General features: G+C 40.3%; 2 protein-coding genes across 3 annotated transcripts; both read right to left on the reverse strand.

Annotated features, from left to right (window-relative positions):
• LOC127524591 (stonin-1) lies at positions 1-9,496 on the reverse strand. Its single transcript, XM_051916239.1, has 5 exons — positions 9,353-9,496; positions 8,899-9,016; positions 3,130-5,004; positions 795-997; positions 1-682 (listed from the first exon to the last, which is right to left on the reverse strand). The coding sequence occupies exons 3-5, from the start codon at positions 4,973-4,975 to the stop codon at positions 617-619; spliced, it is 2,115 nt and encodes a 704-aa protein (XP_051772199.1). The 5' UTR covers positions 4,976-5,004; positions 8,899-9,016; positions 9,353-9,496; the 3' UTR covers positions 1-616.
• Positions 9,497-9,815: 319 nt separating this feature from the next.
• Positions 9,816-24,215, reverse strand: ppp1r21 (protein phosphatase 1, regulatory subunit 21). 2 transcript variants are annotated; one of them, XM_051917232.1, is made up of 22 exons: positions 23,587-24,213; positions 23,311-23,379; positions 23,085-23,231; positions 22,859-22,960; positions 20,667-20,831; positions 20,225-20,283; positions 20,014-20,108; positions 19,729-19,781; positions 19,500-19,649; positions 18,622-18,723; positions 18,450-18,538; positions 16,601-16,737; positions 16,432-16,524; positions 16,224-16,351; positions 15,985-16,131; positions 15,063-15,155; positions 14,753-14,974; positions 14,386-14,421; positions 14,103-14,219; positions 12,443-12,541; positions 12,234-12,362; positions 9,816-10,522 (listed from the first exon to the last, which is right to left on the reverse strand). In XM_051917232.1, exons 1-22 carry the CDS (start codon positions 23,644-23,646, stop codon positions 10,493-10,495), a joined length of 2,322 nt encoding a protein of 773 aa, XP_051773192.1. In that variant the 5' UTR covers positions 23,647-24,213; the 3' UTR covers positions 9,816-10,492. The 2 variants fall into 2 exon arrangements, with proteins under 2 accessions (XP_051773192.1, XP_051773194.1); XM_051917234.1 differs by lacking the exons at positions 12,234-12,362; positions 12,443-12,541 and having other exon boundaries at positions 23,587-24,215.
• Positions 24,216-26,082: the final 1,867 nt, after the last annotated feature.

Raw genomic sequence — 26,082 nt, forward strand, 5'->3', positions numbered from 1 at the left:
TTAGTTTACAGAAACGGTTTCTTCTTTATTACGCACACTTTTCTTAAGACAATATAATTTTATAAAACCACATAAATAACGGTGAATGCATAGGCGTATGAAATAACCAGTTAGGAAATAAACTACAGAGGCCTAAAGTGACTTTTGCAGTAAAAAATCCCTTAGACTTTCATGTGCACATTTTGCTGAAGTTTTTACTTTTGCCAAAGTTTCTTGCGGGCACACAAATGTGAAGGTCTCAGCGTTCTTATTCAGGAGTAAATGTATGTTTTTGCAAACATTTGTCAGACAAGTGCATATTATCTGTGTGTATCTGTGTGTTCCTGTATTGTTTTAACAGTCACATATGTATTTATATAGAAAATGGGTTCAGAATTGTAAAGTGCAGTAATACTATAACTTGTTGGATAAGACCATTATAGATATTAAAATATTCTGAACATATACGTATATATATATTCTCATGGTTAATAAACATTTGTTTACCTAATTCTACCAGATGTCACAGATGGCATACTGGAGTGTGAAAAAGGGCAGTAAAGACTCGAGCTGAACCCAGCGGAGCTCTTCTGCAGGCTTGACTCTGTGCTGTGCTGAATCAGTCCGGTTCCTCACATCACTGTGTCGCACAGCCCGACTGCTTCTGCGGCTCCGCCTCAATCAGCTTCTTTTCTATTTCCACCTGGAGGTGAGAAAAGATACATAATAAATGATTTAATATTTTTGTAAAAAGAGCCAGTTTAAGCAATACTGAAGCAGTGGCCAATATGAAGTGATTTCTACAGGTACATCACCTGGCAATGATAGTATGCCCTGCTGCTCAGGTGTTTCTGAGGCTGAACGTCACATTCGGTGCCCAGCGACTTCACTCGGGTGTGGGACGCGACCACATCTGCCACCTCACACTCCACGCTGACGGACGGCAGCCAGCTGGCGGGAATCTCCTGATCTGAGGCCAGCTCCAGCTTACACGCAAACGATTGAGGCTGGTCCACAGCTAACAGATGAATGTGCAAAATAACAGAATAAGACCCATTCTGAGTGCACATGAGGCTCAACTGAGATGACCAGAACTACCTGTTACTAGCAGTACAAAATATTAATGATATATCATGACATATGAAATATCACGAGCAGATCCCACTGGAACGGTCTTTGTGAGTTCAGCAGTGAGTCTGGATACGCTTTGGCTACATTCACACTGTCAGTCCGAATCTGATTATTTGTGTATCCGATTGGAATCTGATCTAAAATTATTGATGTACAAACTGTGTATCGCAAATGTTCTGATTTGTTTGTCCATGCCGCACTTTCGTTTTCCAGAATATCTGCATCGGTTTCTATGGTAATGACACTGAGTTAGTAGGCATATACTAAAAACAACAACAACAACAAACAGAGGGATTTGCACTTCAGGGGTCCGTTCTTCATATGTCGCTAACTCAGTTAGCTGGATTTGATTGATGACGATTTGGCATGATCTTGGATTGTTCGGTTCTTCGATCCTGGACTTGCTGTCATAGCAACAGGTCTGTAAGCTCAAACCTGCTCTGAAGCAGCTTATTTCATGTAAACAGGATTAGATGGCATCTTTGTAAGTGGAGGTGATGCTTAAAGTCTGTCCCAGCCACTGCTACTTTCTTACAAGAGTACCCTAATGTGATCCAGGGACAGTAAGAATGATTTAAAAATATATTTGCAAATAATATTATAATATTGTATAGTCTATCATAATATAGACACAGCCAGTTTTACTCATTGAGAGATTTATTCATGAGGGAATAACTGCCTAATAATTTTACTGGAATCTCACACACGTGATGTACAGTCAATGGTGTACATTAATTTGAACCGCGACAGCTATTATGGGAGTGGCTTGATGCAGAAAACTTGATCTTGACCTTTAAGAAACTTTAATTAATGCTGTCACATAACAAATTTGCTTCAAAGGTCAAATTAAATGAATTGCTAATTACAACATTGAAATGAAAATGTAAAGCCTGTACAAACAGGAAATCGTGCATATAGCCTAAATAATTGGGAATCATGTTAAAAAACACATTTAATTTAGGCAGTGGCTATTTACACTAGGTGAAAATAGTGATAGATTCTATTTACACCATGTAAAAGTATCAGTTCTTTGCAATAAGAGTAAATAGTAATTAGATGCTATCTATACTTTCTATTGGCAGATACTATTTGCATCTCAGTATTTTTGTACATTTACAGGATGCAATAATATCATAGAGTGTAAATGATTATATTTATTAAAATTATTAAATGGATGCTGCCTTATTGGGAGAATAAAAACCCTCCCTACACCTTCCCTTAACCCTACCCAATAAACACTTTTAATATTATTAAACACTCGTTCGCAGTTTATTTCCACTTTTAGAACATTATTTTCATTTTTATTGAAAAAGGGAAAAGGCAGATTTTAACCCGCGTCGATTGCGTTAAAAGCAAGGTCTGCGAGCCTTACTCACTACTGCTGCGCCACTGAAGATGGTGAATTCCATGCTTCTTTTTTAAAACTTGAGTGGTCCAACCGGAAATTGGTGGGCGGAGCTAGTGCATTTGCCAACAAGGGACGCTATTTGCACTTAGTGTAAATAGACACTATGTTTAATTTATCTATTATAACTTTTATGTTGTTTTGGTTGCTTGGCTGTTTTCTTATAAAAAGGTCCAGAAATTTGTCAAGTTTTTTGTCAGGTGTCTTTTTTAATTATATGATGTCACTACGTTGCTGTCTTGACGTCAGCCAATCACTGCATTGCTGATCGTGGTTTCGAGTAGAGATACATCTGCTCTCTTCAAGGAACATGAGAACACACAGTAATCTCAGATAATTTAATCCAGATATTTTTTAAACTAATCCGCAAATTTGTTTTTAAGAACTAAATTAGCCAGAGTTCAGTTATCACGATTAGAAGATCTGGCATCTGTCAAATCATCTCAGATGTATTAAGCGAGGTACGAAGAACGGACCCCTGATGTTGTTTTATTTACAACATGACATTGTCTAGCTACCTCACTGATATAAATTTATGATTTATTGTGTATATAATGTAAATTGATATCAACCATTGATATACAAATTGAAGGAGTTGTGTTCTGTTTACTTACCCACATTCTTCGGTGGGAGCCGGTCAATTCTCCACACAATGGCTCGATGCACATTCTCATATTTGACTGTACCAACAGACATGTGCATCACAGACTCAGACTCCGCCACATGTGCTGAGCCCAGGCACGCGTTTCTGTTCATGCGAGCCTTGAGAGACCTCTGTCGCAGCAGCGATGTGCTGCTAGGCACTTTGACCCAATCGCCTGGGAATGGCACTCGAACGACAACGTTTTCACAAAACGTCTCTGAACCTCCTCTAGGTGTGGGGAACTCCAACAGGACATTGAGGAAGACCTGGAGCTCGACACAGGCGCCTTGCACTGTCAGCAGAGCTTTAACAGAGAGCGGCAGCTCCCCGCAGCACAGCGACACCGTCCTGTAGCGCATGAGCTCCACTCGACAGGCATCTGGAGGGCAGAACTTAATCAGACGTTTGTCCAAAAACTCTGCCTCTTTGACACACCGATGGAAACTGTAGTCTGCAATTTCCATCCAGACCTCATCGTCCTCATCAGATCCGTACGCAGGATCCTGTCTGAGAAGTCCGAGGTCATTCAGTGCCAGGAAGCACTCCACTGCCCCATTCAAGAATGCTAAACAATGAATCCGTGTGATTGCCGTGCACTCAAGAACAGCTCCGTCCTTATCTTGCCGCATCCAGATGCGGTCGGATATCTGCAAGGACAGCTCCTGTTCTTCATAGTGTTTGTGTTGTTGGAGCGGCACTGGTAGGCGCATTAGCTCTTCTTCTATGGACACTAGCAGGTCCTCCAAGTCTCCATATTCTGTGGTGCCGAACTTCAACAGCTGCTCCACTTCCGGCTCATGCGTCACCTCATGCTTGGGGTGATAGCGCTTCCTCTCAACATACGACACATTCTCCACCTTCAATGTGGCAATCTTGCGTGGTTCACCGTAACTCTCTAGTTTAGGGCCTGAGAGGCCACAGTTTGCGTGCAGCTGAAACTCTTTGAAGGGTTTCTCCAAGCCCTTCTCATAAAACAGCTGCAGCAGGGCTCCGGGCAGCAGCCGCAGGTATATGGGTCCCCACCGGCGGGACGACATGCGGTGCTTCTTCTCTGGGATTCGAAGCATCAACGACCAACCGTGCCTCCTCTGACTGAGGAACAATCCCTGTGGAACGAAGGAGGATGGAGTTCGCTTCATCACTTTATCTTTCACAGCGCCTGAGCCTGAGGGTCGATTCTCTCTTTCCACTTTCACATCACCACCATCCAGCTGGTTCTCCTCTGTTCTCAGCTGTTCTAGTTTATGGCATATGTAGGAGTAGGAGTATTGAAGGTGGTCTTGGGGTGGCTCGTTACCATCCTTGGTCCGGATGAAGAAACGAGGCAAACTGGGTCCAGAGTCTGAGTCGGATGACGAGGTCCAGGACACTCGTTTATGCTCGGCTTCCCCCCAGAAGGGGTTGAAATTGCCTGGCTCATCTTGGGGTGCTTTGTGGGAACTAGAGTCTTCAGTCGTTTTTATGGAGTCTCTTTGAGAGAAGTTGATCAGACAGCTGGAGAAGTCCGGCTGCTCCTGAGGTCCATAATACAAGGGAGACAGTCCTGTTGGAGTCGCCCCCACCGGAGTGTGCATAGGAGTGTTGCTAGGCACAAGTGAACTCCCGTTAAGGCTAAAATCAAATGAAGGGGATTCGATGGCAGAGCTGAAGCTCCATGATTCACTCCCCAAAGATGGGAGCACAAGTTTCAAACCGTTGGGCCGAGGTACTGAACCCGAGTTTGATGTAGAAGAGCGCAGTGATTTCTGGGGTGAGGAGAAGGTCGTCCCTTCATCATCAAATGTAACCCAGTTGGCTGGGTGATTGGTGGAGCACATTGCTTTACTCTTCTTGTGTGTACAGTCTTCTGCAGAAATATCAATAGACATACACAAATTAGGTACTTATAATTTTGAAAGAGTTTCAAACCAGCTTTACTGGTCTGCTAATAGTGTCACATTGTTCCAACTGTATTGTTTCGTCCTGAACACACACACTCTGGAGAGAGTCACACACACCGGACATAAAGGATTCTCACATTGACCTCCTCAATGAGTGATGTTAATCTACTGATTGACTTCAAAGACTTAAGGATTAGTTCACTTCAGAATCAATATTTCTGATAATTTACACCCCATGTCATCCAAGATGTTCATGTCTTTCTTTCTCCAGTCGAAAAGAAATGAAGGTTTTTGAGGAAAACATTCCAGGATTTTTCTCCAGGTGTGTGTGTGTGTTCACTACTCACTACTCCTAATGTGTGTGCACTAACTTGGATGGGTCAAATGCAGAGGAATTCTGAGTATGGATTACCAAACTTGGCCTTCACATGTCACTAGTTATATAGCGCATTATACAATAATAAACAGGAGTTCTTCTTTGGTGTACAGTATGAGCACAATGTAACTGATGATCAGAGCAGTAAATGTTTTTGTAAATGAAATGGTGTTTAGTTTAAAATGAGATAATTGTAGTTCACAGTAATTAAAAACATCTAGTTCCACATCACTGAAGTATGGCATGAAGAAAAAGAGAGAAAAAAGATCACACAGCTGTCCAGTAGGTGGCGCTATGCACTAAGAATGTAAACCGGCATTAAACAAAAGAAGAAGACAGTAGAAATATGGTGTTTTCACCTTGAACTTGAGTTTCAAACTCTGGGTTGACTGAACTAACTCCAGACTGCGTCTCTGGAACAGATAACCGATCAGCAGGATCAGGGTTTATGTGAGGTAAGTTAACCCTGCTCTCTGGAATACCACTCTGAACTGAACTTCAGTACGTAAGATTGCATAAGACTGCACAATGAGAAACGGCCAAAGAAACAATGAGTCTGTAAACCCTTATGGGATGGGAAGGTGTAGGACAGAAGTACTGCAGTCAGCAGGCTGACCTTAAAAAAGCAACAGTGTGAGTCTCATTGAACGGCTCCAGCAGTTTCCCAGATTCCTTGTGCAAGACAGAATTCCTCACATTCCTCTGAGACAAACGGATAAACAGAAAACACCAACCCTCCATCCTACAGCACATTCACACACGCGTGGATGATACAATGACGCATGGTTAGACTCTTCACACGTTCACTGTGAAACAGTGCTGCAGTGCTCGTTCATGAAGTTAATCCTGCAGTTCATTCACAGCTCACACTGACACACTTCAGGCTCAGGGCTCGTGCAGAGCAGTATGGACTCATGCACTACAAACTTCAACGGACACCTTCTGCACTCAACGCTCGCAGTTTCCCCTACATAGCCAAAGATGATGATAATCTGAAATGTTTCTTGAGCAGCAAATCAGCATATCAGAATGATTTCTGAAGGATCATGTGACACTGAAGACTGGAGTAATGATGCTGAAAATTCAGCTTTGATCACAGGAATATATATTCACATAGAAAACAGATATTTTACATTGGAATAATATTTCACTGTTTTACTGTATTTTTGATCAAATAAATGCAGCTTTGGTGAGCAGAAGAAACTTCAAAAACAAAAAAAGTAATGTTTCCAAACTTTTGACCGGTACTGTATATAAATGAAGCTAAAGCACTATTATAACATAAAGCAATGTTTATTTTACTCTAATTCATTTATTTTATTCTCATCTCACTTCTCAACAATATAAAACATGTAACAGGCAAATAAAAGCACAGTCACAGGGATTTATTGCAAAAACCGACCAAAGAAACAGTATAAAGGTATTACAAGCATCTTGTGTTGTCTTCTGAAGCCATCGTAATGTTTTAATCGCTGGAAATGGAAATCACATGACGGCGGATGGAGACGCTGATCTGTTTTGAGTCTGTTCGTCACACCAATCAGTCATTTGGCCTCAGAACACTTGGAATATTTGAACTTTTTTAATAAACTGCGACTGTATTCGTATCTGCCTGTTGTATCCTGTGTTTTATATAATTTACAAAGGGGTTGTTTTAGGGTACAGCTTGGGTTACATGCTCAGACATGTAACGTAAATAAAATTATTGAGGCTGTTTAAATGGAAAATCATACGCCGCGGGTCAATCATGACCGAGCATCCATATGAGACGAGCTGAGAACGTGTTGATTATTCATACGGTCCGTCTTAGAGCTTATATTGGTTTGATTTTTATACTTGCTTTATTTCATTTCATTCTTATTTACCAGTACATATATTCAATGTGTGTTTATTTTGGCTTATATTTACTCAACATTTAGTTTTACATGAAAGTACAAAAACTCATACATCTGATCGGTCTCTATCAGGAAACACAAAGCTGGTGTTTATTCAGATATAGATCAACTCAGAGTTCATGCTTATCTGGAAAGACATTCTTGACAGAGCGGCAAACCCATGGAAACAGATGACAAGAAGAAGCGTGCCATACTTCTTTTGTTCAATGCCGACTCTTAAAGCACCTTCTGAGCTGTTGTTCAATCAGATCTCTTTTTCCACTAATATAATCCTGCAATACCAGAGGCTGCATTTCTAGGACCCTCGTGTTTTTGACAGCGCCACAAATGAAATGAAATGAAATGGAAGTCTCTCACATTCACAGAAAATAACGTACTTTAGCGTTGAAAAATTAAGTCTTTCTTTCTAAGAAAAAAACATTTAAAACCTGGAGCCAGTTGTTCAAAAGTAATCTGATCGGATTTTGGCTATCGGATTGGATCAGATCTTGAAAATTCAATCTTGGTTTTGATCTGGATTAAATCATCAGTTTGTGTTGTTCAAAACTTTTTAGTAAGATTGGGATTCCTCTGATCCAGAAAATCTGGATTATACTGTTCCCATCAGAAGAGTGAATTTCAGGAAGAAAAAAATAAAATAAAATATTAAAAATGGTCAAAAATTACAACATTTTTATCATGTAATATACATATACACACATATTTTTTTATTTTGCTCTTCATTAGTTTAACTATTAAAGTAATAAATTAGAAGTCATATTTAGCCTTTCAGTAACCTGCTGTAAAGTAAAAAAGAGATTTTGGTGCAATAAAATAATCCCCAAACAGCTGTAAATATCAAACAAAAATATTATATTTGATTCAAAGTATTTTTATCAGTGTTTGTAAACTACACCGGCACAATCATGAGAGATGAACCCGTCAGAAGTTGTTTGCGAGAGAAAGTTTCACAGATGAACGCTAAGCAGAATTTTTCTAGGAACACAAAAGCACTGAAATGTTTTTTCCCCTCATCTCATATTCTTCCCATCACCATGTCCCTTTAGGGGCTCCGTAGAGCTCTAGTAATCCAGATTTGGTAATCTGAAAAGGTGTGTATCTGGATCAGGGTGATCCAATCCAATTTTGCTTCGAATAACCAGCACAAAAGTAAGATTACCTGATCCTGGACAGCAAAACATGGGAAGATCGTTCTGATCCAGATTAAACTTTTTGAACAACTGACCCCTGAAGAGGGGCTGAAACAAATTAGGCTCAATATTTCAAGAGGGTTACCAGTGATTATGTGGTTTGGGTAAAGAGGTTGGCTAAGAGAATAAACTAGTTACATTTAAATAATTAACAGTCAATAATTTCTGAATTTTAATAAACCAATGCATAACTGAATACTAAGTGCTATAAAATAATATGAACAATATTAAAACCTAGGGTCCTAGAAAAGTGGTGCTGAAACTGCAGGACCTTTTTCTGCTTCTTCTCCATGCCACACTTCAGTTCTCTGACCCAGAACCTGATGCCTCTGATGACTGTCTGTGAAGAATAATTATACTGTTTATCTCGAGAGTAGTTTAATTGCTACAGTTACTTACCCTGAAAGTTGCCTCAGTTCAGGAATCCTGCCATCATCAAGTTCCCTGATGATTTGACTAGATGATGCAGTTTTATGAACTTAACGAACTTCACTTGTGTTGATCTTTCTCTGATGTGCTGCAAAAGAGTTCAACATCAAACACTCGAACCGACAACTGAAAACAACCACATGACAGAATCAAATAAATTCACTGTGAAAATCATTTAAAACAAAGAACTCGCTCAATCTCACTGTTATCGCAACAATAACCGTCATCAAACTCTTGACTTTTCCTCACGGTGAACATGAAATATGAATTCGGATGAAGCCGCTTTAACTCTGATTCGCCACTTTTGCTGCGATTCACTGTTTCTTTGTTTGCAGCAACTTTGCAACTACATAAAACAACGACAAACAACTGAAGTACGAGAGGAAACAGTGGTTATGTGTGTTTGTTTGGAATATTTTGTCACCTCATGATTTTAGATGAATGATCCAGAGCAGACGATATTTTCTCAAAATGGCAGAAACAGAAATAACTGGAGCGGACGCGATTCCAGCCAAAACATCCCGAACGGGAAGCGGATTCCGCTATTCTACTACGACGAAGGACCTACTTTAATATTATAAAGCATGCAGTCGCCATTGGAAGGCGACCAATCTACGTCACAATATTCTAATTAATATTCAAGAGATAAGCCTTCAGCATCGTGTCAATATTCATTAGTCAATATCCTTCTTATTTAGGTTAACAGCAACGTCAGAATGAGCTAATTAGTATTCATGAGCTTATCCCTCGCCGTAGTAGGAATCGTAATTTGAAGAACGGGAAGAACATCAGCTCCCCAAAAAACTTTTTTCCTCTGTTTAGTTCTCTTTAGATGAAGATTAAGTTCGTGAAATGAATGCTGAAATGAAAAAGTGAATGCAAAATGGTTTAGTTTATACCTTTATTTACTTGATTTTGGTTGAATCCAGTACATTGTGCTATTAAACAGATCCATATAAAGAGAAATGAGAGACTATATGAGATGATCAGTACACTCATCAGGGCTCTGAGCTGAATGTTTCAGTGATATATTCACATCATATTCCACTTCACAGCTAATGTTGTGATATGACATCATGATTCATGAGCTTGAGACAAGAAATATATTTAGTGCATAAAAAAAATCACTGTGGTTTATTTCTTGAGGAAAGAAAGCAGAGCATCAGTGTCGATTCGATGTGTTTATTCACACGAACCCTTTTATCCAGAGGATTTCATCATTATATTGGTGTGGAGTTTATCATGATGACATCTTCACGTAATCAATCACACACTCTTCTGTGCGGAATCAAATCAGGCTTGAGCTGTGTGTGTGTGTGTGTGTGTGTGTGACGCAGTCAGTGATTTCTCTAACAAACACTGTCTGCGCAAGAAACAAAATTCACGCTCTCATTCTCACTCTCTCTCTCTCACACACACACACACACACACACACACACTAATATAAAGAGGCGCGGTCGCAGGCTGCAGCAGCCATATGTTCCTCAGCACTGCTTCCTGTCACATGTCACTGGTTTGGTGTCAAACGCAGGCGTGTTCAGCCCGTCGCTGTGACGTCTGCCCGTTATCGGCCCTTGTTCTTCTTTGAGTTTCCCTGCAAGAGTCCAGCAGATGAAAGCTTAGATTTCACTCAAATGTTAGCAGTGGTTCATTAATACAGACTCTTATTTGACAAGAGATTCTATACAGACAAACAGCAGCTCCAATATACAGTCAACGGGCCTCATTTATGAAACGAACGTACGACAGAAAACAGTGCATACGGTCATTTCCACGCAAAACTTGGGATTTATCAATATGGTAGTAAACGGTGGCTACAATCAAATCTCACGTCAGGTCTCAGCTCGCGTACACTAGTGTTTGAGTTAGCGTGAGCTTCTGTGCAGCATAGTAAATCTGCTGGAGAAGTGTGATGAGAGCATTTTGATCAAGTAGATTATTTTCCTGACAAACAACCGAAGCTCATTAGTCGATGATTAACCATTAAGATTAGAATTTCATATTAATATTAAATTAAATGAGAATAGATGGGTGTTTGTGACCCATTAAAAATACCACAAATGTTATAGTTTTTCAGGGGTTTAGCTTTACATGTGCAAATAGCAGCATAAACAACAGAACATGAGGATTCACTCATCGTCACATCACACACCTGCAGCGCTTCTGCGAACTGAGAAAAACAGAAAATATATAAGGAAGAAAATAGCTAAATAGGACTACACAAAATATATTTCACTTAAATAATTAACAGATTACCAAAAGAAAAAAACTGTGCGACACTCTAATGCATTGTAGTTTTTCTATATCTTTATTTTATTAAATCCAAGTGATCGCGCAGGCGCCTCGCACACACACATCAGTTCTAGCGTTTATAACTGACATCTCAGCCATTCATCATCAAACTAAAATGCAGTCAGACAAACATAAAAGTTACACAATTAAGTGGTCTGCTGTAAATCAGCCCAGCGCTCAACCACACACACATTTTAGCGCATGTGAAGGATGCTGTTTTACGTGGATATTGGAACACTGGTGAAGTACAAAACCTTGTTTACATAATGAATAATAGTTTAGAATAGTTTATGGAAACTATTATTTCCATAATAGTTTATAGAAACATATTTGGATTTATGCCAAATGAGAAAGGTCAGCCCAATGCCATTTGTTTCGCTTTAAATAAATTCATTTTGGCTTGATGTTTGTTTTTTTATAATGAATGCCACTATAGCCTAATTTGTGTTTTATTTTATAGTTAAATATATAATTGATAACTACCTATTTTTCATTCTTATTCTGTTCCGAATACCGATAAATGTAAAGGATTTGTTGTGGAGTGAAGGGAATATAACCTGGGCTGTAGTGTTTATAATGTTTGTAAATGTTTTGTTTTTTTTACCGGTATTTAATATTCATATAAATTAATTTAACTGTTTGCAATTACGAGGTTAACGATTGTTTTTGGTATAAAATGTATTTCTCCTTCATGAGATTACTTCCTCTTCTTGTCCGGGTTATCTTTCTCCAAGCCGTAAACTCTAGGAGCGAGGCTTTTGAACCGTGAATGTTCAGGGGCGTTATTCAAATGACGGATGTTTTCAGCCGCCACATTTATCAATGTACGATCATTCGTATGATAGGATTTGCGGCATACAAATATTTGATGATCACACGTGAACCCTGTCGTAAGATGATTTCTGCGCTCGTTTCTTTGTTACAGTGATAAATGAGGCCCATTGAGGGTTAGTGTTGATCAGACTCGTGTCGGGTTAGTGTGTTACAGCTAGCTGAAGCGTGAGGCGTCTGACCTTCGAGGCGAGCTTGAGCGTATCAATCTCGTCGCGCTGCTTGCTGAGCGTGTCGTTCATGCTGCACAGGTGGTCGCTCATCATGCTCAGCTGATCTTCATAGCTCCTCTTCGTGGTGCTGAGCTCATCCTGGTCGACACAACAGAAGAACACGTCACCACATCTAAAGACTTCAGAAGGCTGATCTAGCTGAGCACCTCTGTTAGTACCTGTAGACGAGTGATGTTCTGATTAGCCAGCTTCAGTTCCTCCGTCAAAGTCTCACGTGATTTTTCTGCGATGGCGAGACGTTTGGCAACAGCTCGGCACTGAATGAGAAAACAATGACACGCGATGTAATGATCGCTTATATTCTTCTTCATGTATTTAAGTGTTTATTGTGGCACGACTGGATGCTTCATAACTCTTCAGTGCACAAGCAAACACTTCCAGAACATTCACACTAAAGATCCACTACGGTTCATCTGGTCACGGGTCATTCGGCAGATGTGAACACTTTAATCATGAAGCAGGACAGCATGTGCTTCTGACCCACTGCACTACTGCTGACAACCAGATATTTTCACTTACAACAGGGTTTTGTATCTTCATTGAAGGTTTTGGAGAATCACTTACACTTGCTTAGAACAAAACTGACTGACATTTAAATCTCTCAATAGAACAATTAACATTTAAATCTCTTAATTGTCTTGATGCTCGAGTCACTGCTGCACCACATGCTGGCGTGATGTATCCCAATCTTCAAGCAGAAGGAACTGGATGAAATATTCTGAATGATACCGATCCACAAAACTCGTGATTCAAAAGCCTGAATCATAATCACACCATGTTCGTTTGTTGGCCAGAGGAGAACTGAGCGACTGAGCCTGGTTTCTCCCAAGGATTACTCGTATCATCATTATATGTTGTCATATACAGCATGTTTCAGTCACGTACACTGATATAAAAGGTGCTCAGATTTGTATTTGTGAAGTTATAAAATGTTTTGTCAAACTTTTACAAGATAAAAAAAAAAAAAAAAAAAAAAAATCTGTGTTCAACAGTCTTGTTGCTTTACCCAAATTCACTACAGCAAGCTTACAATATTAATTTACATTGTAAAGCTGTCAGGTTTCTTGTCAGGATTTTGTGGTGAATTCCAGGCTCACGTCATTAGATATGTCACGTCTGTAAACGGTAATGTTTGTTGATCTCACTGTAATCACCTATTGTCAACCGGTGCCAAAACCACAGTAGCAGATATGATGCCTATTTGCTTGCAAGACATTTTTACTCCTGTACGCTTAATTAGAAGTTTTTACTGTCAGCTTACAGGTAACCATGAGCACTACTCTGAAAGTGACATGCAGTTCCATGGATCTGCCACAGATGGCAATAGAGAAGCCAAACTTCTGTGGCACAGGTTGAAATATTCATGCTTTTAAAGCAAACACCTGATTCACAGCAGGTCTATCTGAACTAGCGCAGCGGTCGATGCTTCCACTTTCATCAGAAGACTGCAGGAGTGTAATTTGTATTTTTCATGCTAATATTTTGTAGTATAGAGACTATAATTTATCCATTCGTTGGTTGACAAAAAGTGACTGTTTTTCTGCCCCGACGGAACATCAGTTTGATGATGACCCGCAGACGGAGGCATTATTTTTGCCATTGCATTTGGTGATGCTAACTGCACAGAAAACACACATCAGCTTTAAGCATCATCCACGGATCTGACGCGGATCGATGGCAGAGCAACTGTGCATGTCTGAGTTCATGTTTAAATGTTTGATTTTTAGAGGAGTGCCAAACACTGTGCTTGAATGGATCCTGTTGGAGCAGCGGTTCCCAGCATGAGCTGAAGGAGCGTGTGGAGCGTTGAGTACTGACCTCAGCGTGGAAGTGGACGGCTTTACTGTCACACATCTGCAGTTGAGAGGTCAGATCTGATACACGGCTCATGTAATGAGTTTTGATCAGATGCTCACGAGACTCCTGATCTGCAGCCTACGGCACACAAACATCATCATCATCATCAACATGACATGAACAGCTTTCATTTAGCGGCACTGATTCAGATAGACTGGGCAGATTTCATATTCATGATATACTATATGTATGAATCTGAATATGCAGATAAGGTTATTTAAGACAATAAAACATGAATACGTACGCTCTCGCTGCAGGATGTGATGGTTAAAATGCCGACCTGATAATAGAGACATGATAAAAATATTAGAGCTGCACAAAAATTTCAATAATATTTTCATTTCACACTCAATAATATTCATACAAATACATAATAATTTATACAAACCTACTATATTTTTCATTATATTCATAATTCTGATGGACTCCATGATTTCTGTGATGCATTTACAGTACTGTATGCTAAGCAACTGTTTTCCTGTAACTACACACAATCAGTCATTGCTGTTAATCCAGCACTGCACATGTGATTGTGTGTCTAAAACACGTTCTGACTAACGACCCGAGTCAGGTGTGTTCGATTAGGCAGATTCCAGCATGACATCACTCACCAGGCTGGAGTCCTGGACGGGCTCTGGACTGTCAGTGCGCGCAGCATCGGAGCCGTCAGCGGCGCTGTGTTGTTCCTCTGGAGCTCCGGAGGCGATCTGAGCCTCCAGCTGAGCGATGCGCTGACTCTCCTTCTGCAGACGCACCTGACCCAGCTGAGCCTCCAGCAGCCAGTGCTCCTTCTCCTGCTCCAGACGAGAGATCTTCTCCTGACTCTGGACAACCTGTCGACCACACGCACCGTCAGAGAGACAGACCGGAGACAATGGACGGACAGAACAGACGGATGGACAGATGAACAGGCTCAGCTACCTGCTGCATGAGTCCCTCTCGACTCTCAGTAGAGCTCGTCAGAATGTGTCGGTTTGCTAAAGCTTCTCTGTACGGCACTGATTCTGGTCTGACCTGAAAGCACAAGAAAACACCAACAGTCATGGGACTGAACTGTTCATTTATTGTGAAGTGCTTTCCATGATTGTCAAAAGTATTGTGCTGTGACCGTCAAATAACGCAACAAGCCACAAGAGGCTGTTACAGCAAGAGAAAACAGAACAACTGCTTCTCAACTCCTTCTTAAGGACCTCTCCACTTCTAGACTGGACTACTGCAATCAGGCATGTGATCACTATTATTAACAATATTTTTATTTTAATAAATGAATAAAGAAATATCTTACTTTATAATACAGTATATACACTATTAAAAATTGAGTATTTGATCATAATACTAATAATATGTTATAATACATGTTATAATAAAAGTATTAATAGAATTGTTAATATTTATTATTGTTGTTATTATTATTAATAACAACAATAATTATTATTATTATGACTATTATTATACTTTACAGAACAACAGTAAAATTACAATACTAACATTTATGTCTTAATTTCTTTGTTTTCAAGTGTTAAACCACTGAGCTTCTATTTTCTGGCACAAATCCCCAGGGAACCTCAGCGCTTCTCTTTGTTGACAACAGAGTGTCACAGCATAGAGGAAGCTGCTTTTCCTCGAAAACACTAATGTCCAACCCTTTCTGTGTCAACAGATGACCAATGCAAAGGCAATTCTGTACCTGAAATCTTGCTATTATGTACTTCTATCTTGCCACTCTGTGGGAGTCATTTTTTCCCTGCTTCCCTTCCCAATTCAAAGCTTGTCCGGCAGGAGCGCAGACCTCTACTTTAAAGGACTTTTGTATTTCTGTCTGTTCAATGATCAAGACTGTGACCTTTCTGATGGCGCTCATGTATGTGGCGGCAAGCCTCTTGTTCTCGATCACACTGTCGGCCTGCAGCGGGTTCACGACGCCTCCTCTCGGACCGTAACCGGGACACGACGCGAAGAAATCCAGGTTGTTGCTGAAGAAGGTGGCCATCTGTGTGAAAAACAATTCAGCAGAAATCAGAGTGAATGAAGAGCAGGACGGCAGGGTGTGTGGAGACGTGAGAGCAGTGGTGTGGTGAAGACCTTGCCGCAGCTGTTGGTGAGCGACGCCAGTGACGACAGCAGACACTCGTTAGTGGTGCGGAACTTCTGTGTGGCCGTGGGCAGATCCTGCTCCAGAGAAACCTTCTGACTGTAGTGCTTCGACAGCTCTGCTCAGAGGAGACAGCACAAGACTTACAGATAGACCGGGTCTCTTATCAAGCGCTCTGAATCTGATCAGATCTCACACCTGTGCTGACGTCGTGCAGGCCGTGCAGGCTCGCACTCATCTGGGTGAAGACGGCGTTAGCGCTGCTCTGACACATGGCATCTGAACGAACACCTGCGGCAGAAAACATCAGTAACCACTCAACACAGACACATGATGGCACACGCGTGTCACGTGACGTGATACTCACTGGGCACGGCTAACAGAGCGACGTAAGACTTCAGTTTGTGAAAGACGGCCGTCAGTTTCTTCATGTCGTTCTGTAACTGGTGGTTCCTGGCGGTCAGCGCTGCTGTGCAGAGAGAAGCGTCACACTCCTCCTCTAGACTGCACAACACACACACACACACATCAATTATAAAAAAGACATTGCATTAACATTACTTGAATTGTAATGTTTCATATTTTCAGTGCTTGCATGTTTGGGGGCTGAACTTCAACATGGTTGTATAAATGAATCTGTGATTACTTCAAATGGAAAATGCAAAAAATTAAACAAGCACTGTTGGTCCTCTTCATTCAGGGGTCATATTCGCTCCTTTGCAGTCAAAAGTGACGAAGCCTTGAGATGTAACTTTCTTTTTCTTCAGGAAAGCCAATAAAATATATTTGTTCAATAATATTTTTTGATTATTATTTAAAATTTTTTAGGGTATTTTATGATACTATGCAATATTTATAAAATTTTTATTAGCTATTATTATTATATTTTTCCCTACTGAAAATAATAATAATAAAAAAAATCCTAATATAATTTTTGAAGGTAGATTAGTGCCATCTGGTGGGAGTAAAAAAAGAAACACTTATATAATGCCCTGATGTAACCACAAGATTCCTATAGAGTTCTATATAAAGTGGCGTATAAATTCTCAAGTGGTTTTTAGACAAAAATACTTATTTTTATTAAGTTGTGGATTTGGATTTATACTTAGACATTCTCAAAGACTACTTTTTGTCAAGGTTTAGATTTTTTTTTTTAAATGTTAATTTGAAGTGTCAGTTTTTACATCAATTTACATCAAGTCAAACTTGAACACAGAGGAGGACATTTTGTTACACAACATCAAAATTCAATAAAAATATAAAAATGAACAGGCATGTTTTATTACAGCTTATCATAAATCTGGGTCAGATCTGATTTCAACCTCTTATTTCAGTCTTTTGGCTCAATTTTACCATATTTTTACAGCCACACCAGTTCATTTGTGTGTGTATAACAGTGTGTTGTGTGTATGTGTCTGTGCGTGTTTGAGAGTGTGTGTGTGTGTGTGTTTTGTACTCTTGTGTAACCTCTTCCTTGCTGTTCATATTTTTACTGCTTTTACTGGCTGAATTATTGATTTTATTTCACACATTTGCATAAACTTGCTCTGTGTTATAGTCACGCTAGTTCATATATGTGTGTGTGTCTATCATTGCTGTGCACTTTATTTCTGCACAGTGGCTGAATTGTAGTTTGTACCACCAAAAGTTTCTCTGAGTTTTCATATTTTTTAGTATTACCCATTCATTTTCTATGTCGATCACTTCTGACCGTGAAGGAGCCTATTTTTTACGACCCTTTAACATGTCTGAATCATGTCCATGATTTTTGTGTGTTCACATAGCTAATGCGACAAAAGTCACCACATGTCATCCCATTCTGATGAAGCAAAAAAAAATTAACATTTTAAAACTTAAAATTTTTCAGTCATTTTTGACCGAAGAGGACTTAATGCAATTGCAAAGATTTGTGTTCATTGGGTGCAATTCACATGGTTTTTTGTTTTAAAGTCATTTGTCATTAATAAGCAGCCAACATCACAGCCAGGATGTCTGCAAAATTCAACCAGATATCCAGTTTCTAAATGTTTTTAAGAATGTTCATATATGTATATACATGTGTGAAGCCGGTAAATGAGCAAAACCGTTTTTTGTGAATATTTTAAAGGAAAGACTGATGGGATAAACTGTATTTGTCACAGCTGAGCCTCTGGTCACACATCCGGTTCACTGCAGCACCGACACTCATTCCCATCAACACTAAACCGAGCGCACACCTCTTGAGCTGGTAGGGCAGGATCTTCTGCAGGAAGCTGCTGTAGGCGGAGAAGGATCTGGAGAAGTCCTGCAGCTTGGCCAGAGTTTCCTTCGGATGTAAAACACAACATGAGAACAGTCATGTCAAACACGCATGCGTGACGGCCGATGACAGTGATGTGCGTCTCTCACCAGGACAGTGATGGCGTCCTCCGTGATGCTCTGGTGTAACTGCAGCAAATCCTCCTCCAGCGGACGCAGGTACGACGCGTTCTCGTGCAGATACTGAGAGAACTGCAGAGAAGATCAGATCAGATCAGATCATCACACAGTACAGGGCCTGAGGATCCAGAATCAAGTCTCAGCTGAGTTTAGATGACAGGAGGTGAAACGAAATATTACACGAGCGGTTTTATGTTACAATTGAGTCAGTCTTTTAGGCTGCAGGTTCAGTCTAAATTAAGTTTGGCACTAGGGCTGCGTTTCATTCACTACCTCACAATACGTATGTCACAGTGCGATACGTAAGAGATAATGAAGGGACAGCTGGATGACATCACAGATTAAACAGGATGGGGTGATCAGTTCTTATTTCATGATTGTTCTTCTAGACGTCACTGTCCTCAAGCTCAAGCGGCGCCTCATGACGATCTGTTCACATTGATCACTTTCAAAGATTAAACATGTGAACTCTGAAAACTGTTTGCCACAATCGATACTTTTCACTCATTTTCACATCTCACCTTAATCGCAATTAAAGATTTCATCTATTTAGTTTAATTGTGCAGGTGCATTCTGGTGTCATTTTTGCCCCAAGCTCATTAATTTGCGACCGAGATCTGCACTGACGTGACCTCTCTGGGGTCACACTGATGGAGAACTTTAATCCGTGTGAGCTTAATTAATTCAACCAACAACACAACTTGCATAAAATGAGAAAACAGATTGAGATGTTTTCTTCTGTCATGCTGTAGAAAGAGCTATGTGATCTGAGCATCAAAGGTTTATGAAACCTGATATTAGTTGACTCTTAATTCAACCGATGAGGTCATGAGGTCATGTGTTTGTACCTTCTGGTTGACGGGTGAGATGGCTTCGATAGACGAGTCGAGCGGGTAGATATGGACTCTCTGTTCGGTGTAGGAGTGAAAGTTCAGCAGGGCCGAGACCAGATTCTGCACAAAGCCCAGAGCCTGAGCCGCCACGTCACGAGCCTTCAGCTGCGCACAGCAGGAACAGGAAGTTAGCGCTGCTCTGTCAGTCACCTGACAGTCACCTCATAACGGTACAGTCACTCACCTGATGCCTTCTGTTGTGCAGAGGAACGTTCAGACTGTTGTAGTCACTCAACTCTTCAGAAAAGACCAGATTCACTCAGTTACACACATGAAGGACAACTTGAGTGTACTTTACATGAGTGTGTGTGAGTGAGTGTGTGTGTGTGAGAGTGAGTGTGTGTGTGAGTGAGTGTGTGAGAGTGTGTGTGTGTGTGTGTGTGTGTGTGAGTGAGTGTGTGAGAGTGTGTGTGTGTGTGAGAGTGCGAGTGTGTGTGTGAGTGTGTGTGTGAGTGTGTGTGTTACTCACGGGTGTCATTGAAGGGCACTTTCTCCTGGATCACACTGCTGCTGTGCTTTAACTGACTGCTCACTTCAGTCTGATACTTCCTCAGCTGCTGCTGACTGACACACACACACACACACACACACTAAATACATCAGCTATTCAACACTTTCCACTAGATGAAATCAATGTCAATTATAAAGCAATACGTATCTGTCTGTGTGTGCATATTTACCACTCTTCGGTTCTGACTCGACAGTCCTTGGCTTCTCTCTCCAGGGTCTGAGCCTTCACCTGACACGACACGACACCATCATTAAACAAGCATCACACATAACATCCGTCACATATGAGGAGCACTAGGGATGTGCAGTTTCAGTACTCGAGTACTCATCAGACGGTGATGAGCGTTGGGTTAAGACAGCTGTCAAGTTAAAGATCTTAAAAACATGTCTCAAGGTCTGTGTGTTCGGCCGGTTTTGAACACAAGAACATGAGGCAGAGAGTGTCATTACCGTCCAGACAGTGACCACAGCCTACAGCAATCACAAAAACACTGCTTTTTAAATAAATGTTGTCATTGACATCCATCAGTGTAAAACTGTGCTGTCATGACCTCGAGCACTCATGCCCATCCCTAATAAACACACAAGACTGTCCTCAAACGCCTCTCTGACCTCTAGGCGAGCTTTGTCGCTCTGCAGTTTCTCGATGGTGTCGGTGTATTTGCTGGTCAGAGCATCTACTACAGCCTGATGCTGCTCGGACTCTTTCTCCAGCTGATCCAGTCGTGATCTCAGCTGAGCTTCCTGTCGACGGAACTGCTCGTCTGCTTCATAGAACTGAAAACACAATTATAACATTATCACACCACACAAATACTAACAGATAAACAAATAAAGACAGATAAACTTCCACCGCTGTGCCTGTTGATCCCAATCTGAGAATCTGTGTGTTTATATCGGGTTATACTGGATGAATATCAGCATGATTATTCTCAGTAATATTGTGTACATGGAGAACAGCAGAGGACTGAGCCCTGAGGTTCCCCGCTGCTTAGCTGATGTGATTTACGTAACACTTCCTGCAGAATTGAAGCTATTCTGTGCATTCCTACTATTGAAAAAGCAAACAACTAATGATGTGCACAGTGGCACCTGCAGCCATACGGCTGTGTACCATAAGAGGGCGCTAATTAATGCCATCTTTATTTTTTACATAATTTTTAAATTGTTTATTAATCTATCTGTGTGAACACTCATGTCATATTGAGAAAGAAGACAGAATGAGAATAAATAAAGGTGAGCGTCTGTGTGTTGTAAAGTCAAATGTGTGTGTAGTATGGGTAAAAAAGAAATCTGATTGGCTAGTTTTATTTTTGTTTAATTGGCGCTTTTTCGACACACCCAAAATGACATTACAGATAGTTCATGTTTAAAACCAGGCTCAAAATAAGTAAACTCTCTCTAAAACAGCTAAACTTGGTCGAAACATTTGCAAAAAGGCCTAAAACTATTGAGTAGGGATGGAAAAATGAAGCCTCTTAAAGGGTTAGTTCACCCAAAAATGAAATTTCTGTCATTAATTACTCACCCTCATTTTGTTCTACACCCGTAAGACCTTTTTTTGATATTTTTGATGAAATCTGATGGCCACTTTCAGATCACTTTCAGATGCCCAGAAAGGTACTAAAAACATATTTAAAACAGTCATGTGACTGCAGTGGTTCAACCTTAATGTTATGCAGTGACGAGAATACTTTTTGTGCACCAAAAAAACAAAATAATGACTTTATTCAACAATATCTAGTGATGGGCGATTTCAAAACGCTGCTTCATGAAGCTTCAAAGCTTTACGAATCTTTTGTTTCGGAGCGTGTATCAAACTGCTAAAGTCACGTGATTTCATTAAACGAGGCTTCGTTACGTCATAAGTGTTTCGAAACATTTCGAAATTTCAATGGTTCACGTGACTTTGGCAGTTTGATACACGCTCCGAACCATGACAGAAATTTCATTTTTGGGTGAACTAACCCTTTAAATCTTTGAAATTTTTCTCAGATTGTTTTGGTAAAAGATTCGAAGCATCAATATTGTGACAGTGAGAACAGTGCCATCTTGTGGCAGGTAAAATTTACAGCAGGCATAAACCCGAGTGCGCACCCTGACGACGCTAAATGTGTTTAGTTTTCTGATAACATAATTCACATATTAAAGTGTGGCAATAAATTAAATGTAACAACAAAAACAATAATTATAATAATACTAATTATAATAATACCTACAGAGTTGTTTGAGGCAAGTAATTAGTGCTGTAATTATTTTATGATTTTTATACTGTTTATATGATAATGCAATATAGGCTACAGGCTTATATATAAAAATGAACTTCCATAAACCTGTAGAGTAGTGGTTCAAACATTCTGAGTTCCTGTTGTTTGCAATTTGTTTATTTGTTCTTATTTTATTACTGACTTTTTACTTGTGATTTTTTATGAAAATAAAACTTTGCGTTGAAGAAAAGTAGGATTTTGTTTGTATATGCTGTCAATTATAGTTCTTACAAAGAAAATCAAAATCGACAAAAATCGGTATCAGCAGATCACACTAACAAAAAAATCAGAAATCGGCCAAGATTGCAATCTGCATTGCATTGCAATCTGTGCATCTCTAGTCACTTGCTTTGTTTCTGAACGAATCGGCCATATAAGTGAATCGTTTGAATGAATGATTCAATGACTCACTCATTAAGTGAGGGACTTGCCTCCACCTGCTGGCGGTTTTAGCAGGGGCTTTTAGCACTGCAAACATCAGCTTTAAGAGAATCTAAGAATCAAACCTGCTGAACAACATTGATCTGCGTAACACACCTGGATGTGAAGCCGTTCGTTCTCCTGGATCTTCTTCTGCAGATCTTCATCAAACACACTCTGAGCCTGCAGGTTAACTTGAGGCGGCGAGTCTCCTTTATTCTGCACAAACACACACATTTAAGACATTTCTCCTTATGCAGAACCTTTCTTTCTAAGAGTGTTTCATGAAATCAGCAGAAGTAATGTCTGAGTATGTGTGAGGGTCAGGGTCATGTCTAGTCACTTTGCTCCTCTTGCTCTTGCTCTCGGACAGCAGCAGCTCCTCCTGCAGCAGCTCCACTCTCTTGGTCAGCTGCTGGTTCCTGAAGCTCAGGCTGTCCATCTCCTGCTCCACCTTCCGGAGGCTCTGCTCCTTCTGCTTCAGCTCATCCTGACGGACACAGAACATGCATGAGGACAAAACACACCCGCGCGCACGGATCTCCAGTGAGAGGAACGACTGTCAGTACCTTCAGAGAGTTAGAGCTGGTCTGCTCGTCCAGCACGGCCTTCTTCAACACCTGATTCTGAGCTCTGAGCTGAAAACACACACACACACACACACATTCAGTCATACAGCAACATATCAAGAAATAGTTTATGATGGTGTTTATAAACACAACTGCAGTGACCTCACCAAAACACATGCAAATATTCACGTACTTTAAACATTAAAATCTGAATTGACAGGTGATAGAGTTTCTGATCAGATCAGTGAAGTATGATGATGGTGATGATGATCTCACCTTTGAATACTCTTGAGCCAGTTTACTGTATTTGCTCTGGAGATCCGTCACGTTTGCCATGAGAATGATGTGTGTTAATATGATGTGTGACTCTAATGTTTGAACATCACTGACAGTCAGAAAGATCAAAGTCTGACTTTATGAAGATCAGTCACATGAGCAGCCGCGGCTAATGCTAATGCTAAGCGGATATGTTCATGAATCAGAGAGGATATTGTAAAGAAACTCAGTGTAACGTATCATATTAAAATCTATGAGATCGTCGATTATCTTCAGTCAAACCTGTTAAAACGGTTCATTTCGTTTGATCCGTATATCGCCTCAGAAGCCATTAGCCGACAGGAGGATGGCAGACGCATTAAAAATCACGCTGTCAAATCAAACTGTATGTACAATAACGTTACTTCGGACAGTTAAACAAATTAAATTACATTCACTGATTTCTTATGTTTTCTATCTCTATGTTAGCGGCTCTGCAGAAATAACCGACACTGCCGGACTGATCACGTGAACACGACAACAGCACACAGACTGAGCTTTCAAAATAAAAGCACACACAACATAAACAACACATGAACAGAGATGACGGCTTTACATGAACATCATTGAAGTTTCTCCAGACTGATATCTGAGGATGTGGTTGGTGTGATTGGCTGATGGTCAGCGGAAATGAGTTGTTTTTGTGGACATCAGCAGAGAAAGAGGAGTTCATGAATCCAGTCTAGTCCCAGAATAAAATACATGTTAGAGCTGTTTCAACTGAAAGCATATCTTAAAATATGTCAGAGCCATTGTTTTGTCTCACATCAATAATGATTTTTTCTATGTTTATAAAAGCTACTTAAATGTCCTAATTGAGCTAAGGTCTAATCCTGACTTAATCTAAGCCCTGTCTGTGAAACCAGGCCATGAATGAAGTACTGTCACATCTCATCAAAACTGTGTCAAAAACAGTGTCTGTCATGTCTGCATAAACAAGGTCTGGTGAAGCTGTAATGTGTCAAATGAAGCCCAGCAGCTGGAATGACAGGAAGACTTTACATGTCATATAAGGTTAGGTTATGTTTTATCGTCCATTAACAGATGAATAAAACTACTAATTCAATATATAAACATTAAAATAGACCCTTAAACAGAACATCTTTCTTGACAAATACTCTGGACTGATCTGTGCCTTTTTTTAAATGATGATGGTAAAAATAAATACAGATTTGCTGTCACACATTTTTGTGAAAGCTGAAGCTGTAATTACACATGACTCTAGGATCCAGCTGCTCAGAAACGCTTGCTTTTCACTTCAGTTTTTACAGGACAAGCAGTTTTCTGGCATGTGCTCTGATCCTGATGGACAGCATTACAGTATATATTTAACCCGTCCAGTACATGTAGAGTTTCATCACACAGATAAAGCATCAAATAGAAATGTGCTGTAAACTGTTTGTCCTCACTCACCAGAGTGTTATGTTTATCTGACTCTGTCTTTGCTTTAAAGTCATTCCATCAGAATGTTATAAACACATGGATTATAGTCCAGTCCTTTAACACAATTCAATGGTCCTGATGCCAGTCATACTCAAAACACTAGTGAAGAGGAACAGCTGAGGTGGAAACATGGAGACTAATATGTAATAGCAGAGCAGAATTAAAATAGCAGTACGGAAAACAGCTGACAATCTGTGAAGAAAAGCGTCCTGTGGAGACCGTGAGGGAGCAGATCTGACCTTTAAAGAGATAGTTCACCCAAAAATGAAAATTATCCCATGATTTACTCACCCTCAAGCCATCCTAGGTGTATATGACTATCTTCTTTCAAAAGAATACAATCGAAAAAATATTTAAAAATATCCGTTCTCCTCCAAGCTTTATAATGGGAGTGAATGATACCTGAGATTTTGAAGCCCAAAAAAATGCATCCATCCATCATAAAAGAAATCCAATAAAGGCCTTCTAAAGCGAAACAATGTGTTTTTGTAAGAAAAAAAAATCCATATTTATATCTTTATAAACTTTATAATCACTAGCTTCTGGTAACAGCCGTCCGCGCGTTCACGAGAGAGTCGAGTTCTTGTGTCCCCCTGAAAGTGATGTCCGGTTCACGAACGAATCGTTCTTTTTAACCGGTTCTTTTCAGTGAACCGGTCGAACCAGTTCACCAAATCGGACTGAATCGTTCCAAACAGTTTGCATCTCCAAACAAACACTAATCCACAAATTACTAAAGTTACTCTCTTTTTGATGTGCCTGACACTACCTCTCGAAATAAAGCAACATCCCGGAGTTATTCAGTTACTCCAACAGTACACTGACTTTACCTGCTGTGAAGAGAGAACTGATGATGATGAGCACGAGCAGCTGATATGAGTGCGCATGCGCGGCGCACACAAACGAACGTACACGGCCTGTCACCGTTCTCGAGTCGAGAATCGGTTGCAACGGGTTTCGGATCATCAGTACACAACCGAGAACCGCTTCTTTCGGACATGTCCAATTTGAGAA

Source organism: Ctenopharyngodon idella, chromosome 13 (genome assembly GCF_019924925.1).
Source record: "Ctenopharyngodon idella isolate HZGC_01 chromosome 13, HZGC01, whole genome shotgun sequence".
In the NCBI taxonomy this organism is placed as follows: Eukaryota; Metazoa; Chordata; class Actinopteri; order Cypriniformes; family Xenocyprididae; genus Ctenopharyngodon; species Ctenopharyngodon idella.